This window comes from Chamaea fasciata, unplaced genomic scaffold, assembly GCF_029207755.1.
Source record: "Chamaea fasciata isolate MVZ Bird 193981 ecotype frontalis unplaced genomic scaffold, bChaFas1.0.hap1 SCAF_3, whole genome shotgun sequence".
In the NCBI taxonomy this organism is placed as follows: domain Eukaryota; kingdom Metazoa; phylum Chordata; class Aves; order Passeriformes; family Sylviidae; genus Chamaea; species Chamaea fasciata.
The window spans coordinates 23,238,145-23,265,997 of record NW_027094088.1 but is presented as its reverse complement, the minus strand read 5'-3'; the positions used below and the strand labels follow the sequence as shown (position 1 = coordinate 23,265,997).

General features: G+C 41.2%; 2 protein-coding genes across 3 annotated transcripts in view; both read left to right on the top strand.

Annotated features, from left to right (window-relative positions):
* Positions 1-17,003, top strand: part of TRERF1 (transcriptional regulating factor 1) — a 98,841-nt gene extending 81,838 nt beyond the window's left edge. Inside the window, exons 7-17 of one of the 2 annotated variants that reach the window (XM_066178360.1) lie at positions 692-940; positions 4,370-4,736; positions 5,293-5,353; positions 6,155-6,294; positions 7,003-7,106; positions 8,304-8,379; positions 13,211-13,299; positions 14,130-14,243; positions 14,922-15,110; positions 15,631-15,839; positions 16,475-17,003. In XM_066178360.1, the coding sequence (XP_066034457.1) occupies positions 692-940; positions 4,370-4,736; positions 5,293-5,353; positions 6,155-6,294; positions 7,003-7,106; positions 8,304-8,379; positions 13,211-13,299; positions 14,130-14,243; positions 14,922-15,110; positions 15,631-15,839; positions 16,475-16,796 (1,920 nt within the window). In that variant the 3' untranslated portion in view covers positions 16,797-17,003. The remainder of the gene's footprint in view (positions 1-691; positions 941-4,369; positions 4,737-5,292; positions 5,354-6,154; positions 6,295-7,002; positions 7,107-8,303; positions 8,380-13,210; positions 13,300-14,129; positions 14,244-14,921; positions 15,111-15,630; positions 15,840-16,474) is intronic. The other variant, XM_066178361.1, reaches the window with a different exon arrangement.
* Positions 17,004-20,323: 3,320 nt separating this feature from the next.
* On the top strand, positions 20,324-27,765 carry MRPS10 (mitochondrial ribosomal protein S10). The gene is made up of 7 exons (XM_066178362.1): positions 20,324-20,376; positions 23,460-23,518; positions 23,616-23,688; positions 24,724-24,863; positions 25,330-25,438; positions 26,540-26,629; positions 26,906-27,765. Exons 1-7 carry the CDS (start codon positions 20,341-20,343, stop codon positions 26,990-26,992), a joined length of 594 nt encoding a protein of 197 aa, XP_066034459.1. The 5' UTR covers positions 20,324-20,340; the 3' UTR covers positions 26,993-27,765.
* Positions 27,766-27,853: the final 88 nt, after the last annotated feature.

Here is a 27,853-nt window from a genome sequence, read left to right as displayed (position 1 = left end):
CAGAACACCCTACCAAGTCATGTCAGGAGCGTCTAATTTTTTTCCTCCTCATGTTTGTTTATTATATTAGAAATACCAGGAACATCCAGTCTTCCTTATTTTCATTTGAACTACTTGGATGACTAAGGAATATTTATTGGAAGCCTTCCCAGGCTTTAACTGGAGGAGCAGAATTGTTGAATCTTTGACAGCTTTCTTCCAAAGTGTTTTAGTTGTATAGGTATCAACAAATATCAAACCAAAAATGTGTTTGAGTTTTTCTGAATAAAAATAACTTGCCCTGTCAGTCAGTTTTTATCCTGATAATTTGGAAATTCTGCCCTGACAGGGAATACCATAGGAAGGCAAAGAGCTACCTGAGTTCCACAGTTTGTGCTTTTGTTTTCAGTTGGGTGATGGAGAATTCTGTGTCTGTAGTGATAAAAAGAGACATGTTTGTCTCCCCTCCTGCAAGTTACCTTGTAATTGTGCTTCAGGTGATTATTTATCACCAAGACTGAATCCAGTATAGGAGTCACAAGTAGCCTGCTGACTCCATTTGAGGCAAAGCCAGAGTGCCAGGAAGGAACACTGTTGTGTGTTTTGTAACCCTGGCCACTTCTTTTCAGCCACGGTGCACATGTTGTGTAGTGCATCGATCCAGAAGCAGCGCTCCCTCACTCGGGCTGAAAGCCTTTAATTGTCTGTGCAGGATGAAGGAGAGAAACCACCACAGCAGCCGCTGCCTAAAGAGGTGGATGGCCTCGCGCCCATCGTCATGCCAGTGTCTGTCCCTGTAAAGCTTCTGTCACCTGAGCCCAGCACGCAGCCCTCTGCCAGCACTGCCACAGTCACAGACAAGCCTGCCAACTCTGTGTCAGATGACGAGATGCCCGTTCTCGTGAAGATGACTTACTCTCCACCGTGCAGTCCAAAAGTGGCCAACCCCTGCTCATCCTCTGTGAGTGCTGTGTTTCTTGCCACTAACTGTCCTGTGCTTATTAAATCCCTTTGCTTGTAGTGCTGCTACTTTCTAAAACATCCGTATTTTAGAATATTTTCTGGAATCTTTATGATTCCTAATAAATAAAAAACGTCCCGTAGTGTCAGAGTATTTCTTTCCTCAATCATTTGAAAATATTAATTTTCCTTTGCTGAGGAATCCAGATCTCAATTGAAAACAAATAATTTGAAATTGGAATGTGATATTCTTTCATCCCACTAGAACAAAGGGATTTACTCTGTTTTTACTGGTTTTGTTTTTTCCTTTTCAGGCTGCTTCATTGTTACGTTATTGCTTAAAATCGGCAGTTTTATTTCTTCCTGTTTTCTGAAGTCAGATATATGTGCTTCTCATTTCAGCCAAAGAGAGTGCAGTGCTTAGAGTGTGTGCTCTAAGCAACATGAAACTCGGAGTTTTGCAGTGAAGTAATTTTTCCCTTTCTCCCTGCATGCATCAGCTCTAAGGGTTAATCACTGGGATTTCTGATACAGGAAAAATAGCTCTGCTTAATACTTTCATTTTGCTTATAAAACTGAAATGGTCAGGCAGCACGAGGAATTGATGAGTGCTTGAATGAGATGTGAGAATGCTCATTATTATTTTCCTGAAGGAGTCCTGGAGCAAGCAATATTTATTTCGTGTTCCGGTGTAGAAATGGATTCTGCTCGTTCCTTGAAATCCATTTTGGCAGACTACGCCATGATAAGGGATTACTGGGGAGTATAAGTACTGTATGGTATTATCTGTACAATGCAGAGAAATATCCTTGTGATATTTTTGATTTTCCTTCCCTTCTCCATGTGAGGCTGATGGACAAATGAGGAATCGGCATTATACCAGCATGGGTGACTCCTTACAATAGTCATTCCTCATTCAGACATACCCACTAATTTTAAATATATATAACATATACATGTATATGTGAAATCTTCCCTCTCTTCCTTTAAGACAGAGACTTTACATATGAACTTCCACTTTACTGTGAAAGCCATCATTTCACAATACTTAGTAACCCAGCAGTAGAATTTTTCATTTCTATTTCTAGTTCCTCTAAAGAATAGGGACAGTCTTTTCTGAATCCTCAAGCTCTGAGTGGGAGATCGTCTCTAGAGACACCAGAGTAGGTGGCTTGGGCTTGTGTATTTCTGCAACGTATATAAAGTGACTGTGATTAAATCTGCCAGTGTTTGGCGAAATGCACATTCATTCCCTCAAAATTGTGCTTGTGGTCTTTATTATTGCCCAAGCAAACCAAACTCACGCAGTTCCCTCTCTGGACCCTTTCTTTTATATAAGCAGTAGCATTGGAAACATTAAAAGATCAAAAGATCCACAGTTTTCTCCTTTTCTCTAAAGAGATTGTGCCATTGGAGAGGGACTTTTTTTTAATACCAAAGAACCAAAGTTGTGTTGGATTTATTTGTACTGTGCTTTGAGCTGTCCAGAAAAGCTCCCACAAAATTCATGGAATCAGTAAAATGAAACAGCAAAAAGGAACTAAACATTCAGCAAGGCTACAAGGATGGTGAGCTGAGGCAGCAGTCAAGTGACATCCATCAGGATCTGTCCAGAGTGGATCTGTCAATGTGCAGCAGCAGAGCCCAAAAGTATGCATTCTGTCTTGGGTAATGGGAATCAGTTAGTAGAACTTCAGAAAAATAGGGCGGTTCTTCAGGGGTGGTTCTGCACTGAGAGCCCACGGACACCATCTCCTTTACTGCTCCATGTGACCTTTTTTGAAAGCAGTGTTGGCACAGGTATGCTCTAGGTTAAGCAGTGTAGGAGGTGGAGGTGTTTAGGATTTCTAAGATGTTGCATTGATTTGCTTTTCACTTGTGAGAAAGGAGTACCAGCTCCTTCAGCCTTGGAGAGCAGAACAAAATGAACCCTTAATCAAAGACTTGGATCTGGCCTTCTGGGTCTCTTTTTTAGGTTTTGAGTTGTTTGGATTTTTTTCCTTGAGTTTGGGTTTTTTTCCCCCTTTCTCCTTTATGAACACTAAATGTTTGCCATCTTGATGGACTTTACCTGTCATTACAGGTAACTTTCACTGTTCCAAATGTCCATTATCAAAAAATCTTCTGCAAAGCTGCATTTTCTTCCCTGCAGAAGGAAAACTATTCCAAAACTAATTTTTTTTTTACAGAGAAAAAATGTCAACAGCTGTTGGAGAGGATGCAGCCATGATCTAACACAGAGGACAGGACCTCTGTAATCAGAAACATTTCCTCAAGCTGGAACTTATTAACATAAGGGATAAAGGGTGACAGTGCTAATGCTCATTTAACATGATTTTTATTGAGTGAATGTGATTCTCAAGAACCACCCATGGTGTAAAGATGTATGTTGTCTAAACATACATTGTAGTAATTTGCTTTATGTGGTAGTAGAATTTACCAGATGATGCAGACATTCTGAAGTAACGCTGTCAAGATTTTCTTCTGCTTCCCAAAGTTATTCTAAAGATGGCCTACAGCCTAAGTACCTAAAAGCAGTACATTTAATAATACTGTGTACATCAACCAGCTTCTGTGTGTTCTCAAAGCACAACCTGAGGACCTGGTTTTTCCTACCTTATCCCTACTCCCCCAAGAAATCCAGATTCCAGGTTTGCATATGTTCTGTGCCTTCTGCTTCTGTACACTCTAGGGATTTGTTATTAAATTATTTTTAACATTCAAATTCTAGAAGTCTGGGCACATTAATAGTGTGTGAATTTCCCAAGTGGTCATCTATTACCCTTTTTTCTCCAAGGAAAGAGGAGAGAGTTAAGTTCAAGATTTGTTGCAGCTGGACTGTAATCAAGCTGATGGGAATGTAGTGATAAGAGGCAAAGAATTTGAATTTATTGCATTTTTCTTCCTTTCCTGCTGCTGAGTACTGCAGTAATTTCACTGAGCTCATGTGTCCTTTCTGGTCTCACTAAATAAATGCAATAGAAAACCTCTCATATAAAGTTTCCAGTAAATTGTGACTGGGTAATGAAGTATCTCCCACCAGCCTGTGTGAATGTTCAGTGCAAACAGAAGTGCCCAGAGTGTCTGGATAGCAATGAAGAAGAGTGTGGGAGACTCATGGTCTGGGAGAGCAGTTCTGTGCACTTTCAAAAGCTGATAGCAGCCTCTCCATGTCTGCCTCTGTGGCTCAGCCCTACCTTGACCCAGAGGGCTTGCTGCCGGAGGTGAAGGGTAATTTGTCCTGGTTTTACTCACTCCCCTGAGGTTTCTGTGTAGTGCCAGATACTGTACTGGCCAGGGTTATTGCAGTGGTACCTGAATAACTGCCTGGTGGTAACAGCTTTTCTGTGGCCATTGCCCAAAGCTGTAGAGGATTGTGTGCAAACCACAATTAAGCGTGGTTTATAAGATTCTCTGTGTTTTCATTTAGGAAACTAGCAAAAAACCTCATCCAAGTGCTGTAAAATTGGAAGAAAACTTCAAACCATTGCAGGACAAGAAGAAGTATCGGCACAGACCTGAACCTCTCTTCATACCTCCTCCTTCCTTCAACCTCAGCATGTCCCACTCCGGTGCCACTCTGTACCAGAGTCAGCTTCGCTCTCCCCGTGTTCTGGGCGATCACCTGCTGGACCGGACACATGAGCTGCCCCCCTACACTCCGCCCCCCATGCTCAGCCCCGTCCGGCAAGGCTCTGGTCTCTTCAGCAGTGTTCTCACTTCCCACAGCACATCACACGCTCAGCTGCCACTTACTCCACTGACACCCACTCCACGGGTGCTCCTGTGTCGGTCTAGTAAGTATTACATTTACACAGCAGCAGTACAAAGGAGAGACCACTGTCCTCTCTTCTCGCATCACCACGTTGATGGGTTTTTTGTGTGCTCACGTGCATGGCCAGTGCTGCTACTTCACAGGAAAAGTCCATTTTAGTGGCAGTTTTGCCATGGATTTTGCAAAGTTAAGGCATAGAGGGAATAGAGGAGCCTAATCTGCCAGTAAGGCTGTGATCATTCCATGTGGTCTGCTCCAAGAAAGGACCACCTTGCCTCTCATTATGTCTGGGCCTTCTGAAGTGGAAGAAAAAGACCTAGTTTGAGACGTGGGGTTCACATTAAGTATTTGTTGTTCAGTACTTCACAAGAAAAGGTGTGTAATCACTCAGAATCAGGGCAGTAGAAACTTCTGCAAGTTCAGACATTTCTGTTACCTATAAAAATTTAGGCTGTTTCTAAATATCGATAAAGGGCCATTTTTGCATCATAGACTGGTGTTATAGGGAGGTGGCAGTGCAGCCTGGGAGGGTCAGCAGCAGCAAAACAACAATACTCAAATTCCAATCTCTGTTTCAGATAGTATTGATGGAAGTGTCATTCCAGTGACGCCTGGGCCTGGAGAACAGACTGTTGAACCGTAAGAAAAACAATATTTTTTTGTCACCGCTTTTATAGATTAACTCCAATCTAGAGCCCATGGCCTGAAGTGTTCTGAACCAGGCAGGAAGTATTCCGCTGCCTGAAATCATGTTGGGCTGGATGCATTTAATGTTTCTGTGGATGGTGGCTAAGGACATTTGGAGCAAAGTGGCTGTGGAAGATTTAGGTGTCATGGCTCAAAGTTAGTGATGGCTGGGAAGAGTGCTGTGAGGAAAACGTGCCAATCCAGTACTCTTGCTTTTGTGTGTATATACATACATACATACATACATGCATACATACATACATATATATATATATATATATATATATATATATATATATAAAAAAAAGAGCGGAGCTTTGGAGTGGTGGTGTTACCTGGTAGTTTCCCCAGGGCAAAGTGCAAACAGGGTTGTCCCTCAGCAGTAATGGCTCCTTTTGCTCTCTGTTGAAGAGTACCATTCTCTGTGGAACAGAAATTTGCTGTTTCTGATGTCTAGCCTCTTTGCTAGTCATGCATATAAACTAGCTTGGGTTGTCCCTGAGGTATGATGTCTCAGTATGGCTTAAATTGCATATTGAAATTTTTGTTTTTCCCCAAGAGATCACTTCTCTCTAGTATTCAAAATAGTTATCCCACTGGGAGTAAAGCATTGCATAAAGCAATCTGACACAATTTCCTGCCACTTCAGTGCAATAAAAGTTTTGTTGGAAATAAAGTGAACGCTAATCTGACTTTTTGTTTTTTTCTACACATTGTGTACTTGAATACTTATTTATTTATTCCTGTTTATAGGCGAATCAATATTGGGTCCAGGTTCCAGGCTGACATTCCTGAGCTGCAGGACAGATTGCTAATGGAGAAAGATGTGCACAAGGCTACTTTGGTTTGGAAACCATGGCCAGAACTGGAGAACAAAGTCTTCCAACAAAGAGGTATAATGACTTGCCGTTTTAGAAGTTCCTACGTTAGCCTGTGCCTGTTGAAGAAATACACATTGATTTCTCGTGTCTGTACTGAACAAAATGTTCAAGAGAATATTAATTGCTGAGAGCGCAGAGCAGGAGTCTAGAACTACATGGTACAGGTTCAGAGCAACAGCATGATAGAGTGGCATTTAAAGGGAAGTCTGGATGATCTGTTTTCTGGCAGCCAAGTGGGAAAGGTCATTGTTGGGAAGTTGGGTACAGGACGGCCTGGTAAAGGCAGAGGTCACAGCTGAGAGGCAGCTGATGGATCCTGGGCCTGTCCTGTGACTATAGCTGAGAGGAGATGTGGCAGTCTTGGTGGGTTCTACCAGTCCTGTGCAGATTTTTTTCCCTGCTTCTAACATGGTTCATTCTGTTTTGTCACCCTGGCTGAAGCCTTCTTGGCACACCAGCGTCACCGGTGTGTGCCGGTCATTGCCTCACAGGCAGATCTCTGACTCTGGAGTAGCCTGTCCTATCCCAAGGATGTGCTCTGTTACATCCCCTCCTCAGTGATCCTAAAACAAGGAGATGAGATGCTGAGGAGAAATAGTGTGGAAGAATCTGCTGCCCTGAGCTATGTAGTCTTTGAGGGGCATTACACGATCCTTGGCTCCAGATGTTTCACTGACAGGGTACTGTATTAGCAGTAAAATGTTGACTTGTTTCTGACAGTGGAAGACCTTTTAAATATGAGCTGTTCCAGTGTGTTACCTGGTGGAGGAACTAACTCAGAATACGCTTTGCACTCTCTCTTTGAAGCAAAAGGAGATATTATGGTAAGATAAAAAAGCTGAAAGGGGAGATATGATCCTCTTCTGCAGATAAATTAGCATGCTTTATTAAATGGATTTAGATATGGTTATATAAAAAAGATTTCTGATTGATTTGAAATGATGCTTTAAACATCCTGTAACATTTTTGGGGAATGACTTTTCCCTTATTCTCTAATAAATTTAAATTTCAAAGCAGTGCTTCTCTGAAGGCTTACTGTATATTTCATATAGATAAGATTACTTAGTTTATAGCCTTGGGGCTTTGAATGTCTCCCAGTGCTTGCTCCAGCCCTGATATTTCACAGGCTTTATATTTGGTCACAGAGAGCTTAGTTCTCCTCTAGCCCTTACAAAAAAACCCTTTTTTTGGAGCAGCAATCACATCTACTTATTTGTTCAGAACTGTGAGGTAATTGCACACAGTTCTTATATAAATAATGCATTTCAAATATTTGCATTAGTTTAGCGATGGGAATGTTATTAACTAAGGCAAAACATCCATTTTGCCCAGTGTTAGGGAAAGGCAAGGCCCCTTGCACGAGTTCCTGGAAAGCCAATATAAAACCAAATGCAACAAAACATGGGGCTGGAACGAGTCTCACTGGATTGGCTAATACAGTGGGTTTTAGCTTGTGTCCCAGTTTTCTTAGGCTCTGTTAGCTGTATCTGAGGGGTAGGAGAATGTCAGGATGTGGAATTTGCTTTACAGAGAGTCTGCATTTTTCAGGGGAAAAATTTTAGGGATACATAAATCCCTGTTTTCCTGATCTGAAGGACTGTTAGCTCTACTTGCAGTCATTCTTGACAGATATTGACCTAGACAGATATTCTAAAATATTTTATGCTATAAATATAAATATGCTGTCAAACCAACCATTAAATTGTAGTATTAATTAACACTATCAAGTCAAACACTATAAATGTATGTTTGTGGCGAGCAGAAGGGAGGGAAAGAGCTGGAAGTTGCTAAGTAATAGTCACATTTGTGTTCATTAAGGCAGGACAGGTGCACATTAGGTGCTCTTCTGTGAGGTACAGTGTTAATGGGCCTTGGAGTAATTTGATGTGATTTTATATGACAGAAAAGAGAAAAGAGAGAAAATTAATTCATATCCTCATACCAAATAGTCTTCTAAATGCAGTTTTATGCCGCAGCTGATTGCTTTTCCTAATTCTGTTTTTCCCTGCTTTTTCATTTAGGTTGCTCTTGAAAAGCTGCTGTTGAGAAAGCCAGTGAGACTGAAGTGTCATCCTTTGGCAAATTACCACTATGCTGGTAGGTTTCCTTGTGATCTTTCTATCTGCTACACAGTCGAAGCCCTGCGTCCCAGGCTGGAGCATGGGATCACGTTGCACTCTCTGCTGTCTGCTGCAGGGATGGCAGCATTTAATAGAGATGATATGGACAGTGCCAAGGGTACTCCCAGATCCGTTTGTTGCAAGTTTAGCAGTTTTATACATGACTGACAATGTACAGAAGCTTTGCATCCATGTTGCTGTGTAGGATTCTGTGGATTTAAAACTGCCTTGAGTGATTATTTTTCTCTCTTAAACTGAAATTTAACAATTTCATCTCCTTTTAAAACTGCTGCTATTTGTAGTTTATAATTTAGTATCACTGTTGTCTTAATTTTCTGGTACATAATCTGCCATCCTGCCTGCTTCTTCTGAGTTGATGGTGCACAATAAATGGAAATGATAATCATGAGCACCCTTCCAAAGAGGCAGTGCTGTAACTCTTACTAGGATCCTAGTGCTGCTTGCAGAGCCTCTGTGTGGAGATCTAGTCAAAAAAAGTCTGGCTGGTGAGTTGTTTCATAAAATACAACAAGAACTGCATTGTGGTATGAAACAGAAGTGAAATACAAATGTGGTGTTAAGTCCCTGGACTTCCGTTGTGTCACCTGAGCAGAGATGTCAAATGTCTCTCCTCTGCAGCCCCCCATGCTATTGCTTAATGCTTTGTAGTGGCTAACAACTGCTGAGACACAGAACAGGGTTTTTTACATAAGACATTTTGGACTTCATCTCCAGTTCAGGCTCAATAGGAAATGAGCCAAGAGTCTTCTGGTGGTCAGTCAGTCACAGTGTCCAAGGTCATGCACTCATTTCAGTTACAGTCACTGTGCAAGGTAAGTGTAGAAGCAGCCTGCGTCCTGGCTGTAGCAGCCCACTGGAAAGACTTCCAAGCAGCACAAAGGTTTCCTAAAGCAACTCCTTAACCCCTTGGCCTGAGAACAAGAACAGAAACGTGTTTGATGGTAGCTGATAATGACAGAGAATAAATGTGAATGTCAGGTTTTCAGTTTTGTCTGAGGGAGGTGCTTGGTGCCTGTGATAGCAGCTCTGTTGCAGTCCAAAGGGTGAGCATGGGAATGGATGGAGAAAGAGGACATCAGCCAGGAGCTTTGATCAGTGTCTCTTGCCTGAAGAGATGACCCCAAATCATATGTGAGACAGTTCAAGGGCATGAGAGCAGGAAGATGAGAAGATACCCCACAGCCTCTTCTCAGTAAAAAATCTAAGTAGCAGAGCAGATAAGAAATTGCTGCCTGTGTGGCAGAGGAGGAACAGTCTTTACCAAAGCAACTTCACAGTAGTTTCAGAAAGAATTCATTGGGATTCAGGGAGGAGCCAAGAGACTGTTTTGCTTCATTTCACATAAGATGATGCTAATCCTTGGTAACTAGCACTGAGACCTGTGGACACCTTTGAATCCCTATTTCTTAAGCAGGAAAGAAAGTTTGATTGTGCTTATCACAGCATGAAATAAAATCTCACCAGTCTTGATTTAAGTGCCATAAAATAACAAGACAAAGCACTACTTGCTCATGCTCTTGCATGCAACATGTAATTGCAACTTAATATTGACAGCATTGCTCTAGCGCTGTGCAGCAGCTCTTGAATAACAGTTTATTTCTGATTGATAATCAGCCACTCGAGGCATATGAGAATTTTTCACAATCTAGTGCATGAATAGCTTTAATAGGACTTCCAGTGGCATCATTTTGGGATAACTTAATGTTTTCTGCTCCGTACTCAGAAATCATGGCTCCCAGGCTTGCCACATTTAAAGGTGGAATACACTGAAACAGAGCATGCCACTTACTCATGAGAATTAACTCGTTAGAGTACCACAAACAACAGATACCCAAACTCATCCTTAGCATTGCCTTTGAATGATGGTACAAGCAAATAGCTCACCTTTGAAACTTGTTGGCTTGTGAAGGAAGCCACTGGTAAAACTTGAGGATTTTCTGTTGTGTGCCAAGAGAGCTGACTGGACATGCTGACCCAGGGCTCCTTGGAAGAACACCCTAATCTCTGTTCTAAGACTTTGCCATCTGTCAGGGTGGTGTTTTAGGAAGAGAGAGGGAGCACCTACCTAATACAAGAGGGGCACTGTTGCAAACACTTGAATTGTTCTCCTTTGAACAGTGGAGTTTCTCAGGTCTGAAGTTCTGCAGTGAGAAGTGCAGGAGAGATGATCTCTGACATAGGGCATTTCAGGCATTCTGGAAGCTTCTTACATGTGCTGTGACAGGATTGTGGGTCATACCCAGCACATGTTGTATGTAGTGGATTTCAGCTACCTCTCCATGGGGCTCCCTGGGTGTCCATGGAGCCCCCTTGAAACCCACAAGTTGGGCCCAAAGCACACAAATGAGTAGAAGATATTTAATGTCAGTTAATCAGTGCAAAAACAGTATGGCAGGTGAAACAAAAAGTAGAATAAATATCTAAACATAAAGATCAGCTTTAAAATTTGGTCTGTATTCTAAAGCCCCAAATTCTTTTTGCTGCATTGCAGATCTCTCTCTATGCACGTTCTCTTATATCTCCCTCAAGCTAACAAGAGCAAAAGTGGTTTCCCAGCAACCAGAGTTAAAAACAGCTTTTCTTCTGTTTCTTTTCCTACACAGGATTTATTCTATTAATTAGGTTACTTCCAATTAACCCGCATAATCTTATAAGGGTCTCTGCTAATACCACAGCTATTGGGGAAAGTATGCAAGGCCCAAATTCTCCATAGGTGTACACCAAAATTAGTTCATGGAAGTGATTCTATGTTATTTTTATCGTGTTGTCTTTTTTGGAGGGTGGGGTAGAGGCAGGAGAGCAGAATGACTAGAAAAAAAGAAAATCTCTCCTGGTGTTTTCATGCTTTTTGAAGTTATCTTTTGGCATAACAGAGTAGCCTCCTGGACTGAATGAGTGCATTTACCCCTGCACAAAGGGAGGGTAAAGGCAAATGACTGACAACTTCTGTAAGAAGGGAATGATGCTGGTTCAGGGTGGGAAAAGATGGAAAGGCAGTGTGTCAGCAGAAAGATCTCTGGGTGATAACAGAATAAGTAAAACTCATGGCTTGAAGCCAGTGCCTTTCTCTGATGCTTAGGAGAGCTTTAAGTGTAAATCTCTGTGGAAATAACTAATGCGTGCTTATATCCAGTACTGGAAGAGCCTACAGAAAACAGGTTGCAGAAAAGTTAATTTTGTAGTTTTCAGCATATAAAGGAGTGATGAGATACCTGCTCTGAGTCTGTAAGCCTGGAAGCTGATGCTGAAACACAAAACATTTTCAGTTAATAACACTGTTAATTTTTTTTAGACAATAAGTAACTTGTAGAGTTCAGTACCATTGTGTGGTGGTGCCAGGACCCAAGTTAATTGAAAGTGGTGCAGAGGCAAGCATTTCTATGGAGAGCAGTAACATTGACAGGAATATTTGGGAGTTCTTTTCATAAAAGTTTTAGATGTTTCATAAATTCTCAGACTGAAGTAGAATCTTCTCAGTGTAGTCATAGTGTAAGTCATTTCAAAGGCATCTACTTTATGACTTCTTGCATATCCTTCCTTTAATGTATGTAATGCTGCCCACTCGTAATAAACAGAACATTGCTTTGATGCATCAGAGCAATTCTGTGCTCCTTCTGTTTGACTAATATTGAGAAAGAGTAAATTCAGTTCAATTTAAATGTTGATTTCACATTTTCATGGGCAATTAGGCCAGGGGACCAAACACAGAATAACAATATTTAGAAGTTTTATCTACAGCTTCCATTAAATGATAAAAAACCACTTTGTGCATATTGCACATTGCTACAGTCTCTACCTGCTTGTGACCTCTGCCACAGAGGGTTTAAATGTCTTATCCCAAACCATGCAAGTGAAGAGCTGCAAAAGGATCTTAAAAAAGGAGAACAAAAGCACGTATGAACTTCTGTGTCATCAATTGTAAAGTGGCATACATGGGAAAAAACAATTCAAGCCTTACATACGAAATGATGAGCTCTGTCGTGGTACTTCTCAGTTAGAATGAAAGTCTGGGATTGTAATGCTAGTTCTAAGAAAGTGGCAGCTGTATTTTACAACAGCTAAAAAATAGTCAGGCATTATGAGGATAGAAAACATGGTGATGCCACTGTGAAAGTCTGGATTTTGTGTGGACTTCAGTGTGCCTTTCTGGTCTTCTTGTCTTTATAGGAGTGTTTTAGTACTGGAAAAGGTTCAGAAGGGGGGACAGCTGTAATGATCAAAGATTTGGGAGTGATAGAAAGGGCACACAATTCTGAATAGCGTGGAGGTGATGGTCAAGGTTGGGTTCACTTTCTCTTCCACTTGAAGAATTAAGGGTCATCCAGTGAAGCTACTGGGAGCCAGGAAACAAAGAAAAGGAGGTGACTCTTCATGCAGAGGGTCCACTGATCTGTGAAACTCTTTGGCAAAGGATGTTTTTCGTACAAGAAGTTTAATTGGTTGAAAGGAAGAGTGGCTCAGCACTTACATGGGTAGTTACTAAATAAGCAAATTGCAACTGACTCAGGAAATCCCCTGTGCCCAATATGGTCAAAGCTTAGGAAAAATTAGGGAGAGGGATTATATTTGCTTGCCCTGATCTTCCTGTTTCTGAGGCAACTTCCTGTCACCACTGCTGGAGACCCAGTACTGGTTAGATGGATTTCAGGCCTGAGTCAGTACAGCCACGCTTGCATTTGGGTAGCAGCAATCACTCATGTGTGCTTGAGACTTCCTGGTTCTCATTCCAGATCAACATAAAGGTGGTGAATTTTTATCGTTCATAATGATTTCACTTTCTTTTTAAGGCTCTGACAAATGGACACATCAAGAAAGGAGACTGTTCAAAGAGGCATTGTCCACCTACAGCAAAGATTTCATATTTGTACAGAAAATGGTATGGTTATTTCTGTTCTGTCAGTTGCTGGGTGGTTTTTTTTCCTTTTGCTCTCTTCTGTTCCTCTTCATTTTCCCTCCAGTGCCAGACCAGCTGATAGCAGGCATAGAGGCAGCAGTGGTTACAAGAACACTGATAGGAGTGGTATATTCATTGGGTGTACCTGTGCATTAGATACCAGTAAAAAAAGAGTCACAAATAAATAAAATGATTTCTCTTGTTATTACATGTCAAAATGTTCACACCTGAAATCCAAATCATGGCATTTTATGTGTGGGATAGATATGGTTTTCCATTATCATCTTGGTGTTCTCTGGCAGTTTGTTACAAAGTACCAGAGTCACTGGCATTGAGCCTGGTGCCAGAAAGGGTTGAAACCTTTTAATAAAGTGAAAACATGTTTGAGCTTACTTTTCATGTTCTGCCACAAAGCAGAAAAGACAAGGTTATAAATCTCAGAGCACAATATCCTATTTGTTGGTTCAGATGTTGAAAAATATGTGGGTTTATGTCAGTCAAGTCTTAATTCCTAGATTTCTCAGTGGTACTGTAAAACTCAGCAACAAGAGTACATTCTGAGTCATTTTCTGTCTGGAGTTTAGAGAATCCCAGAGAAATCTACTGATGTTGAAAAAGTCAATGCAAATGTGACTGAAAAAAAAATACTTAAAAAGAATTATTCTACAGAAGTATTCCTGTTGTAGTCAAACTGCCTTTTTTTTTTTCCACTTGAATGAGGAATAAAGCCAATCTCTTGGAATATATTAAAATTGCGTTGAATGAAAGCAAAAAATTAAAACTGGACTATTTCTGCAATTCCTTAACTATAGGTTAAGTCTAAGACAGTTGCACAATGTGTGGAATACTACTACACCTGGAAGAAAATCTTGCGTTTGGGACGGAAACACAGAACGCGTTTAGAGAAGAAAAGAGATGAATGCTTGGTAAGTCTAAAAGAAGACGAAAAAGTTTAACACTTGATAATTTTTGTTTGTCCTGTTTTGAGGAGGAGGTTGAAGTATGTCACATAGGTATCTTCCAATAGAAATTATTCCATAACTCTAAATTATGTTCTGTATGAACATTTTGTGACCTCAGCTGCACCAAGATTTGTGTGGCAGGACTGCAACCAGGTAAAAGTGCATTATCTAACTTTAGTCCAGGGAAACCTCTGTAAATTATGCGTGTGCCCATGTGTGCTCCTAAAGGCTGCTCTAATATTCCAGTACAAATACCACTTGGGATGTGTTGGTTTGTGGGTTGGGGTTTTTTTGGTTGCTTGTTTTGGGGTTTTGTTAAAGTAACTTGACTACAAGTATGGCGTACATGGCCTTTCTGATGGCAGGAGCCCAGCACTGCGCCTGGCATCTGTAGATCTTTGGAGCCACAGCTCCAGGCTGTCTTCAGCACTGCAGAGAAGCTTTATGTGCTGTAGATTATCCATTAAGGGGTGGTAGCTCCAATAAGACCAGAAGTCCATTCAGGATGGGAAGAAATACTGATACTGGGAAGCACACTTGACTAAACTACCTGCTGTTTCAGAACTCTGTATGTCCTACGATCCAGTGCTGTTTATCTTTGACCCTATTTCTTGTGTTCCTTAAATGCACTGTCTGTTTTAGACAAGTGGAGAAGAGGAAGTGTTAGAAGAAGATGAGGAGATCGAAGATGACAGGAAGGAAGAAAGGGAAATGCAGAAGTCACCTGACCCACCAGCAATCTCTCTTGTCGGACCCATAGATCTACCTGCGGTTCAGGGTCTTTCACTGTCTTCATCCTCCTTCATCTGTGAAATGCCAAACTGTGGCGCTGTACGTGTGTTTGGTATATTTAAGGGGGAGAGGGTGGGGGTGGTGGTCATATGTGTAAACTACTGAACTGGGATTTTGACTGCTTTTAATTTCCACCCCCCAAAATATAAGCAGTTTGATATGTACAGAAAACTGAATTCTGATGTACCAGTTAGAAATACTGTACGGCAACAGCTCCAATTAGGTTACACAACTTTAATAATAGGATAGCTCACTGCTTTGTTTTATTGTGACTGTCTTCAGCTATAGTAGGATATTGCTGAAAGCAAGCAATATATCCAGTATTGCACCATCTGAGTTAGTAGATGGTTGGTATTGCTGAAAGCAAGCAATATATCCAGTATTGCACCATCTGAGCGAGTAGATGGTGCATATTAGATGTGTACGCTTGTTCTGTTGTGATATGCATTCAGCATCCTACTTTCTGCAGTTCCAGTGTTTTCTTGTGATTTCTCGGGGTTTATTTTTTCGTGTGTGTGTTGTTTTTTTTTCCCCTCCCTGCCACCCTGCTCCCTGCCAGGTGTTCAGTTCCCGACAAGCACTGAATGGCCATGCTCGCGTTCACGGAGGTACGAACCAGGTGACGAAAACGCGCTGCCCCATGGCCAGCACTAAGCAGAAGTCTGGTACGCAGAGCGGATACTGCTCCATCAAGAGCTCACCTGCCCACAGCACAACAAGCGGCGAGACCGACCCAACGACAATTTTCCCTTGCAAGGAGTGCGGCAAGTGAGTGTGACTGTCTGCAGTGCAGCATTGCCTTTGCCTATTGAGATTCCAGATCGGCAGTGCTGTGAAAAAACTCTGTATTTTGCTCTGTCTCGAAAGAAATTTTCTCCCTAGATGATACGTTCTCTTACCAAAACGGTCAGAGTTAGGTTTGGATGACATTTTGGATGCCCTCTGCAGTATTTACTCCTATTTTCCACTTACCTGCTAGAATATCTACATCTGACATTCCAGCTTCCTGCTTCGTCACAGACTTGGATGTGACAGTGGGCAGCTTTTTCTGTGTTTCTGTGCTTGAGTTTGTCCATCCTAACGTGGTAATCCTTCATTTTTTCCCTATTCTGCAAGATGGTTGTGGAAGTGATAGAGGGAAAATTAGGATGTGCATAGATACTGAAGCAGGTGTGGGAGCTACAAACTACCCCTGGCATGATCAGAGTAGGCCATTTTGATACCATCAGGATATATAAATCTGGTAATATGTCCCTGAAATTCGCACCATGGCATTGCAGACTTCACTGACTTCTATTTCAGGACAAGGAAGCAAATGTACTGATAAGTTGTTGAGTCTTTTTTGGCTCATTTCATCAAAAGCAGTGCATTTCAATCTGATTTTTTTTTCCTTTAAAATTTAGGGTCTTCTTCAAAATCAAAAGCCGCAATGCTCATATGAAGACTCACAGACAACAAGAAGAACAGCAAAGGCAGAAGGCTCAGAAGGCTGCTGTGGCAGCAGAAATGGCAGCCACTATTGCAAGAACTACTGGGCCAGCTGGGCATAGTTTGATCCCCCTGGATCATATGAGTTTGGTTAAACATGTTGAAAATGTTGGTGACATTGATGATGATGTTGTTCCGGATCTGGGTGATGTCATGGAAGAGAATGAAGTCATGGATGCTGACCTTTTACTGGATGATGAAGATCCAGATCTACTGCAGGATGATGCTGAGTTGTAAATAAGGTTGTTTGATAGACAGCTACTGAGCACACCCTGAATGGATCAATCAGGAAACCTGGACTGCTTGTTTATTTCCACTGATTGTAAACTACCTGTTGAAAATTACAATTCTTTTATCCAGGTCTAGAAAAAAAATCTGCTTTTTTCCCTTTTTTTTTATTAATTTGTGTTTTGGGGGAAGAAATAAATAATTGGTACAAATATTCTTATAAGGCGTTTTTATCTGAGCTCTTTTTGCTGATAACTTCCAAGGCTACTAATTACAGAAGTTCATGGTTCTGCTATCAGTTCCTACCAGATGGTCCTGGTAGAATCTTTAGTCTTTAACTCTTCCAAGTTTCATTTTACCCCAATTACAAGAGTAATTTTCACACACTTCTGATAAAACACTTTTTTTTTTTTGCCTATATTGGATCATTTCCAGCATCTTCTAGAGAGTAAATGTCATCTCTCTTAAAGATATGATTACATTATTTATCTTTGTGCTGCCATTTCAAGCGAGATGGAGGGAAAAAAAATCTGGTTTAACTGTGAAAGAGTTAGTAATATTGCAGTTCATTTTCAATTCTGTCTTGGTTACACAGGACATTTTAGACCTTCCATTTTAGCAAGGTTTTGATCAGCTGATTTTAAAATGACCTAATTTCAAGGATTGAAGAAGGAAAATGATTGTTCTGTGGTTCACATCCTCTGATGGGAACACTGAATCGGGAACACTGCTTTGGTAATCAGATTGCACTGGAAATATTGTCCCGTGACAATAAATCACTCAGTGGAATAGCCATCTCGGTGGTTTTAGGGGAGCGTGTGCTTGAGCAGTGCTTGCTCTCTCACCAGGCAAATACAGGGAAGCATTCTTGCCATTGGAAAAGAGACTGATACGCTTTCAGCACCTAGGTATAATGTGTTATTCTTGTGCCATTTTCAGTCCTCTTCATTACATCAAACTCAGCTGTTGTTTATTTATTATAAACATGCTGTAAAGGTGAGTTGATGTCGCTGTTTAATGACCATTTCTTCTCCCTTAGGTTCAGATCTACAAGCTGGACACCTGACACAGTTCATATAAATTTAGATTTGGTTCTCTGATTACACAGGATATTGAAAGAATTGTACGTTGCAGAATAAAACAATTAAGGAAGAAATGGAGTTAGGTTGACTGGACCTTTAATTACAGAATACAAATGCTGACTGCGGAGCTCTCACAGGCAGCAACACTGATTTTCTTGTGAATTTGCACAGTAGATGAGTATTGTTAACTTTATAAAATACTTTATAAGACTTATTTCAGATCTTCCAGGCTTCAGGTTTGTTTGGGATTTTTTATGGGTTGGATTTTATTTCATTGGGTTCTTTTTGCCATATTTCTAATGTCTTCACCAGAATCTGAGGGATGGTGGGTCTTATTTTCTACTTGTTATCCTTGTTTATCTATGCAAAATGAGCATAAATCACGGCACTTTTATAGGAGTCACCAGACCACACAAGTTCAGAACCAGTGGGACCCCTGACAGAGAGAGGTGTCTTCTCTGTCAAAGCCAAATATGTGAAGCCAAATGACCTCAAGTTTCTACTTAAGGTTGAATGTTCTGATACTAAAGAACAACCCTTCAAAAGAATGGAAATAACTTCTCCGTTTCCGGTTAGTGAAGTTCCTGTGTACGTGGTTGTTTCAGTGTTTTGGGGGCGTTTCCAGAGGTTTTTGCAGTAGGGTTTTACCAGTGGGTGAATTCCGCTCCTGTCACATAAGAGGTGAAGTTCTCAGTCATTGTGCCCCTGAGCTTCAGGAGATCAGGCAGCAGTAGCCTTTTGTTCCCCAACCTGCCACTCAGCACATTCCCCAGCAGCTCCTGTCCATGCTGTGACATTTTATTTTACAGGGGCCATATGCAACCCAGGTTCAGCGGACTGGGTGCTCAGCTGTGTACCACCAGCGAGACCCACTGACAAAAAATCTCATAGTTAGCGCAAGTCTTCACGGTTTGCCAAGTGGACGCTTTTGTGGGCATTAAAACGTGTTGGCTTTCTCTGTTAGAAAAAACCCAGCAGAGTCTACTCTTCTCTCCCAAGCTTGCATCATTTTGAACTTTTAAAGATCTTCGTGAGAAAGGCTCTGCACTGGAAAATGGACAGGTTTTCAGGTTCCTGGTGGTTAAAAACTGTTTAAGCAAAATGATAATTGAAATCAGAGTTCTGCTTGAAGAACTGAGTGAAATACCATAGAAACTTGATGGCTCGATTCTGAAGAGCCGCTCTATATTAAGGAATCGACAGTGGCACTTTCATAGGAACAAGTGGACAGGACCTGTGCTAAACTTGGTATCTATAAATACATATACATACATATATGCCTGGTTAAGTAACATTAATTGGGTCCTGTTTTATTGTACAGCCAAAAATATAATAGAACAACGATAACCAAAGAAGTTATTCATAAAGGAAAAAAAAGAAAAAAGGAAAAAAAGAAGTGCACATTTCCTAAGCAGTACATGATTTAGGCCTCAAACATTGACTTCATCATTATTAAGTGTTGCACTGGCTGATGTTAAATGTGCTGTTCTGCCTATTTGTACGTGAGTTGAACATAATTTTGTTTCAGAAAACTTTTCTTCTTGCTGATGGTTGATGATGGAAAACTATTCAATATTGGATCTAGTCCTCTTTGATAAAATCTGTACATACAGAAAGCATATTTTATGAGAAAAATCTTATTTTCAATATTTAACTGTTATTTTATTAGAAGATGGTTGTGTAAATATTTTAGGCGTTTTAGTGTAAAAAGCGGACTGTAATTTTAGGTGGCAGAGGAAGTAACAAAATAAAAAAAGATATATACATTTGATAGAGCTTGTGATCTATGCTGGTTTCAGGTTCCCGTTGTTAGCATTTGACTTGGCACACAGCTTAATTTCAGGTTAATCTCACTCCACGCTGCCTACCTGGTTGTGTGTATTTAAGGATGGTTAAGTGGCATAACTTAGTACTTGTTTATTTCCGCACCCCCTTTAAAGATTTGATACCGATCAGAAGCTTTGGCGTAATGTTAACCCCTGTTTGTATGTGTAAAAAGAAAGCGGTTTATGTGCCATTTCCAGTCATTTTTCTGTTTCGGGAAAATACACGCGGATGGGTTTTGCTCTAACGGGCTTGTATCCCTTTTAAAAATATTTTTAAGAGCGGGGAGAAGGTTGAAAACTAGGGTTCGTTGTAACTGGTTTTGGTTTGGTTTTCTTTTTTCAAAGGATTCCTAGAGACCAGGACGGGGCGCGCCTGTGAGGGGACCGGTTGGCGGGAAGCGGCTGAGGGAGGGGGAGCCGCTGCCCCGCCGGTGCCGCCCTGAGGCAGCGCTCGGGGCAGATGGGAGCCGGGCTGGGGAGCCGAGTTGAGGGCTCGTACGGCTCCTGTGGCGCCATGCGAGTCGCCGGCTCCGCAGCCCCGAGCGCAGCCCCGCGGCCTGAGCCTCCGCAGCGGGGACAGGAGGCGCGGGCAGCGGCCGCTCTTCTCCTTCCGGGCGATGCAGGGCGGGCTGGGGCGGAGCCAAGATGGCGGCGGCGGGGCTGTGGCGGCGCCTGTGTCAGGTGCGGTGTGTGGCGGGAGAGGGGACGCCGTATCCCCTTCCTCCTCGTCGTCCTTTTCCTTGGCGTCTTCATCCCTGAGGGGAGTGGGAAAAGGGGACGTGGCAAATGCTATCCTTCGGGCTCCGGGAGGGTTGGGGGTGTACAGCGTGGGTCTGTGTCTCTGCGCGCCATCATCGCCTGGCGCGTCCTCAGAACTCTTCCCTGCAGTTGTGTGGTTTTCCCGCAGTTAGTCCGGGTGGAACGGATAGTGAAAAATAGGTGACTTGGATTTGGAGGCCATGTGCTAGGCGAGTTTCTAGTCTTAAAAGTTTCAAAGCTTGGAAGTTACAATGTAAAATAATAGGAAAGCATTTAGCTCTTGACGATGTTGCCTAGTTGGGGCTTAAAAGCAGGAATTGCTTTCTCTCAAATTGAGAAAATTGGATTTTCTGAAGCCCCAAACTCTCTTCCGTGTGTGCGGTGTATTCTGGACTTGCTTTTCATGCGTCTGCCTCCCCCTGACACTTCAGAGGCTCTCAGCCAAACAAAATCAAGGCTATTTTGCACTAGGAGAGGGGTAATTATGTTTTGTGCGAAGTCTTGGTTCTGTTACATTGCGGTCTTTGAGTGCCATTTCCACCTTCTATAATGGCCATTAGCAAGAGCACATCATTAAATCAGACAGTGAAGCTGTTTATGAATTCCTGCCCACTGAATGCCACATCTAACACCTGAGGTATTCCGTGTATCATTTTGTCAAAATTCGCGTAGAGCACCTTTAATTTAATGTTACAAAAACTTTTGACTTGATGCACGTCTGCTTAATTAGTAACAAAGGGAGATGGCATGTGGTAGGAATAACATGCACAATCATAGAATGTTGGAAAGGCTGCAGACCTTAGTGTGTGGGATAGAACTCTGCTGCTTCATCAGGTTTTGTTTTATTCATTTTTATTGCATGAAGACTGAAATTTTTGTGTCTAAAACCACATAGCGCAATACACCGTGAGTGCATATATATATATATATATATATATATATATCTTTGCATGGAAATAATAAATCCTTATTACCAGGTCAAGCACTTATAAGTAAAAGAATACATAACATAGACTGCTACACACACGCATAAAAAAACCCGAAACAGATTTAAAATTCAGTTATGATTACAGTTAACAGCCTCACATTTGTCATCTGGGGTCAGATTCTGTGTCATGTACTTTGCACAAACAGCTTAAGCCTTGCACCGAATAGTCTTTTATGCTCATGGGCCTGTCTGCTTCCTGAAGTGGTGTCAGGTGATTGTTCCTGTACTTCATATTGGCATTGAATGGAGGGCAGGCAGCATTCTGACTTCAGGGAGAGAGAACTGAGGGGCAAAATTATGTCATAGAATATAGGCCTGGAATGGAAGGGACCTTAATGACCATCTATTTCCAACCCCTGCCATGGGCAGGGGCACCTTCTGTTAGATCAGGTTGCTAAGAGCTCCATCCAGCCTGGCCTTGAACACTGCCAGGAATGGGGCATCCACAGCTCCTGTGGGCAGCCTGTTCCAGTGCCTCACCACCCTCACAGTCAAGAATTGTTTTCTAATACCTAATCTACCCTTATCCTCTCAGTTTGAAGCCATTCCCCTCTCTCCTGTCACTACGTGCTCTTGTCCCTCTGTTTTATGAGATGTCATTCGACAACTACTGGCCGTATTTCACTGCTTTCCAGTATTGAGGCTGAGGTAGTTCCCACCATAAACTTTGAAACTTTCTGAATGATCGTCAACTACAGCAACAAATACTCAGTGCTCCTAAAATTGCCCATTTTGTTATGCACTTAAAGACTGTAACAGTAGTGCCTGTGTGAAGGCCTGGATTTGAAAGGATTGCTTAAGGGGAGGCATTTGTACCACAGTCAGCTTTGTAAACAGAAGTCTCCCCTGCCTCTCCCTGCAGTCATCTTCTTTATTGGAAGCAGCATTTGTAAGATAAATTGTGACTGAGGCAGAATTACTTCAGAGAACAGCTTTGCTCACTGCTGCTGTATAATAAATGTATGCTGTGTACTGGAAAAGCCTGGGGACCTGGTAGCATCATAGAGTCAGTTATGCATATCCATGGGCAACTACAGTAAGATTACCTGAAAAAGTGTGAAGTCTGGCTGTTTTCTGATGATTTGATTAGACAGTCACCTATATAACTCTTGGGTGGGGAATCTGTCTTCTCTCTTAAAGCTATGACTTCAGCGCATATCAAAAAGGAGCATCAAGGGGCAAGATAAGTAACTAATTTGGCTTCACCATGGTGCTGCAGTCCTCAAGTTTTGTTAAGCAACAGTTCCTTCCCCACCCCCCCAGGCAGTCTGTAACTTTGCCAAATTAAGAATTAGTGGAAGGAAGCTAGAAGCCACAGAATGTTCAGAAGGGAACAATTATTCTAGTATGAAAGATAGTAATGTTATGTGATTAACAACTGTATTCCTTTTTTAACACAGAAAATCAACGTTATCTTTTCAACATGGTTCATTTACTTGTAAGAAGTATTTCCATTTAAATGTTCTCTTCAAAAGAACAAGTGTTCAAAATCACAAGGAACTTTTTTTCTGAAAAACCAGTAAATTTCCAGTTCAATTCACAGACTAAATTTCTGCATTTGTAGGATACTGTTTTCTGTTGCCTTTTTAAGTCCTACTTAGGCTTGTCACTTGACAAAACATCTATATATATATATATATATTGTACCATGAAAGTAAAACTAAATAGAAGATATGATTGTATAGAGGAATGGCATCCAATGCCACAAAAACACATTTTTTCTGTTAAAAATATGCTTTGTGATTGCTATTCAGGCGCCTCAATAGTAAGTGCATACTGCTACTGTGCCCTTAATGTGCTTCTTTTTTTAGGTGCTATTGTACACTGGAATACATTTCCATGCTCCTGTTTTCCTGTGTTTTCCAATGGAGCAAACTTCCTAATTTGTCAAATCAGTGCCTGGGAATGTGCTGTGCTTTGGTGTGCAAAAAAAGTAATCTTTAAGAAACCTGTATTAACTGGCTGCTTTCTGGTAGGGGGAAACCCCCCCCCAACATAACCTATCTGTTTTATACAGGGATCAGCTTTTCCTGTCAGTTATGCAAGCAGACTTATGCAAAAGCAGTATTTTCTTCCGTAAGTGTAACAGCCCCTCCTCCTTCCCCTGCTCTTTCATACTCCCTGAAAAAATGAAATCCAACTTTAACAACTTATTTTATGACTGTGTTTCTAGGAGCTCCAAGTTGATGGGAGCGCGGCTGGCTGGATCCCATGGGGATACACAGGAGCCTAAGACTAATCCTTGGGTGAGTGCTCTGTCACACAGTATTTTGGATATTATCTTAGGAATAAAGAGGACATCCAGAAAAACTTGAATTCTTTTCTTGCAGCTTTTTGAAGGTCTCTCTTAGTGATGTCCAATTTGTCGTAGAGAAAGAAATAATTTTGATTATTGGTAGTTGGGATCTTCTGGTTTTGGGGTTTTTTTTTCTTCCAACAAGATTTCTGTAGCTCACAGTTGCCTCTCAGTTGCCCCCTTTTCTGTAACTCTATGAAATAACAACTTTTTGGTCACATTCAGTTTAATGCCTGCAGCAGCTTAGCAGCTTTTTGACAGGGGCTTCAGAAACATCTGCCAGGCAGTTTTAGATCTGCAGTGCTGATCCAGCCTTCCTGCTGTGGCTGGTACATGCTGGATTTCATGTACGGAGCTGCCCAGGAATGAACCTCTGGGAAAATCAGCACTTCTGCACTCATTAAGGCCCTCCCAGTTGATCAGCGAGCCCAGACCATCAGCAATTGAAGCTCTAACTGAAAGTCATAAACTTGCACTTGGGCAAACATGAAGGATAATACACCTGGGGAGGACTTAGTGTGTTTAAAGTACTTTTAGAGCTGACTTAGTAAAGTGAGAATGCTGGTTGCTGTCCATAATGTTCTATTTAATTTCCATACCCAAGCAAACTCTTGGGTCTTAGCACACTGCTATATAAAATACAAATATTGCTCCAGACTTGGTTCAACAACGAGTTTTGTTCTTGCTGTTGCTAGTGTCCTCCTTATATCTATCTGGCATTCCTTTTTTGGATGAAGAAATTATACCTAAATGTTCAGAAGTTAGCTATCTCTTCACACTTTGCCTTCCCTAGTAGAGTGAGACCTGTCAGTCAAGGTAATACGGTCAGACTCTGTTAGATAAACTAAAATAGGCAGCTCAACAGGTTTTAGGGTGGTTTTGCTCTTTTAAAAATGGGGCATGCAGGCTAAGGAAATAACACTGTGCATGCATTTATTAAGGAGAAAATGGTTTGGTAACTCTTGTCCTTTCTTCAAAAATGCAGGTATCGATTTCAGATGAGCCAGAAACACTGTACAGGAGATTGTCCATTTTAGTTAAAGGCCACGATAAAGCTGTGTTGGACAGCTATGAATATTTTGCAGTGCTTGCAGCTAAAGAACTTGGTATCTCGATTGAAAAAGTGTAAGTAACTGATCTGTAGAGTGAAATGGAGTAAGATGCTTCTTCTGTCACCAATTGTAATTCAGGTCTTCTGCTTAGAAGTATTATTTTTTTAAAGAAATGCCTATAATCTGACTTTTTTTTCTCAGGGTATAGACCTAACACTTCTTTGATGGCAGGACAGTGACGAGAGAGCAGCAGCAGTTCTGCACTTAGCAGTGCCATAGTGGAAGGGCTTTTTATCTCCATGAAGGATACTGACAGTACTTCCAGTACAGCTGTCAGGGCTGTAGCTTCCCTGACCCAGTGCTGGTTAATACGTGAGTGTTAACCATGCCCATGTGAGTTAATAACAAACTGTACCAGTGTTTCATATTTCCTTGTAGATCTTCTAAATGTCAAAACCAGATTTCAGCGTAGTCTTTCAGATGAACTTATACTATCATCCTTTATATAACATGAAAATTTCTTTTTCTTCTTTGCTCAGAGAAAAACCCCCAAAGACAATAGAACGATTTACACTTCTCAAATCTGTACACATTTACAAGAAGCACAGAGTTCAGTATGAAATGAGAACACATTACATGTGTTTAGAGGTAAGAAAGAAGGAAACAAAATTGTTCTAAGTGCACAATTCCAAGATGTTACTACATGGTAATGCACAAAAGAAGATGTTTTGGGGAGGAGAATGCAGGAGAATATTGGAAAAGAGCTGACCTAGTTACATAAAATGCAACGCGAGTTGCTCTGAATGCACAGCCTACATCATTTTTGGGCCAAAAAGTTTATTTTGACCATCATCTTAACAGCTGAAAGAATGACTAAAAAAAAGTAAGGTAGAATTGAGGGTTACCTTTATGTGTGTTATGCTCTTGGTTTCCAAAAATCATTGGGATGAGAGTTTTCTTAGGAAGGGAAGAAAATGCAGCTAAATCATTGGCATTGCCAGTCACTGAGGGTTCTGTTTTCTGTGATTAGGTTTGATGGTTTTGAGCGGACGTACTTCTGTCCTATGCAGCATGATGCGGCAAACTAAAAACTGTATGTAGGAAATAGAAGAAAGGAAGCATAGATAAACCACCAGCTCTGTGGCCAATGACACAGACATCTGTATGGTTCAGAATGCAGCTGTGGTTGACTTTCTTAGAAGAAAGGTTTGCTGCCAGCATTTTGTGGCTCCTGGGTGTCTTACTGTCTATTTGCACAGTGCTTAGCAAAACGGGACTAAGTCCCCTGACATGAGTGCAGTACAAGTGGCTGCCCGCAGACCATAAGCACTATTTTTGCCTTCCAGGAAAAACTAAAAGATCAGTAATTCAGTGGAACCAGGAGAAACTAAACAATCAGCATTTCACAACAGGCTTGAACTTTGGGAGTCTAGAAAAGCTGGTGATTCTTGCATAATCTGTAATAAATTTTATCCAGTACCTGCAGTGTTAAGATCCACCACTTCCATCCTAATCAATGCATGTGCTCCCAGGCAGCATGTGCAGCTCTGCAGAGTGAAGTAACTCCTTTATACTTGCACGAGGGTTGAGTACAGTTGAATTGCTTCTGTGCAGAATATTATGGAAGCTGGCTTCCTGTAAGATGTTTGGTCCCATAGCAAGGGCTAAAGAAGCTACAGCAATTTTTTCTTTTATTCTCTTTGAAGTATTATTAATAGTAGTTCATTAAAAAAATTCTTTCTGTTTTAGTTAAAGTACCTAACAGGCAGTACTGCTGCAGTTTATTTGGAGTATGTGCAGCGAAACTTACCAGAAGGGGTTGCCATGGAAGTGAAAAAGGTCAGTTTCCATCCTCCATCCCACATTACTAACTGTTATGGGTTCTGATGCAAGTACCAGTAACTACGGAAGTCTTTAGAGAGTCAGCTGAGAAACTGGGTGTAGGTTGATAGGAAAATTTTCCAAAATATTACATGGTCAAGAGACTGTATTGCTTGGAAGTGCCACTAGGTGGCATTTTAAATCTGATTAATGTTTCAAACCAGAATAAATAAAGCGAAGTAGTTAGATGTTGGTTGGCTGGTACAGTAAATGGTTGTTTTTCTTTCCTTTTAGACTAAGATAGAGAAAATACCAGAACACATTCAGAAACCTCTTTGGGATACACTACCTCAAGTAGAAGAAACTGAAGTAAAGTCATGAACTGGTACTTGGCTCCGTTAGTACTGAAATTCACTGCTCCTATCAACCTCATTTACTGAGACAGTCCATCGTTAAATAAAGGTTCTCTTATGAAGAAATTATATAAACTCTTGTTTCATCAAGTTATTCTGGCTCACAACTCCAGTACATCTAGACTGAGCTGCTATAAAGTGAAGAGGTTTGACTGTGTTCTGTGATCTGTGACTCTGGCCATTTATAATAAGCTGGTAGAAAAGGTAAAGTTAATTTTTACTTACGTATGTAAAAGTGTATGTATATGCACAGAAATATAAATCCACCCTCTCCTTTTGATACTAGATGGCTCGTGAATGCTGAAATACTTGCAAATCCACTTCATTTTTGTGTAACATGTAATATTATGGATGACAGATTGTTATCAATTCATCAGTTTTGGGTAAACTGGTTTTTTGGATAAATTGTTTCTCATCTTCTTTTCTCCTGCTTATACCATATTTCTCCAGTTGTGCTTTCTGCCACATTTCTTAGCAAGTGCCAACAGCAACACTCCAACCATTGCTTTAGGTTTTGTCTCAAGTAATCTTCCTACCGACTGACCAGCTCCTCTGGTTTTCAGTCAGAAGATTTGTACTTGCAATAAAACCCCAATGCTTCATTACCATTTATAGACATCAGTTTGAGCATGCTCTATTGTCTTCTGAGGAGTCAGACATCCAAATGATCCCTGTCTGAAGTGCCCACTTTTGCATCCATACAGCAAAATTGTCAGGATCAGCAATTTCATTCCCTTAAACAAAGGCAGTGTATGCCACACGGGATGTTCTGTGCATCACAGCAGAGCTGTGTGCTTCACAGGAATGTGCATCACTCTCCTACCTTGCC

Coding starts and splice junctions, on each gene's coding strand:
- MRPS10 (XM_066178362.1), top strand. CDS start 20,341: ATGGCGGCGGCGGGGCTGTGGCGGCGCCTGTGTCAG. Junction 20,377..23,459: donor TGTGGCGGCGCCTGTGTCAG/GTGCGGTGTGTG, acceptor TGTTTTATACAG/GGATCAGCTTTTCCTGTCAG. Junction 23,689..24,723: donor AGCCTAAGACTAATCCTTGG/GTGAGTGCTCTG, acceptor TCAAAAATGCAG/GTATCGATTTCAGATGAGCC.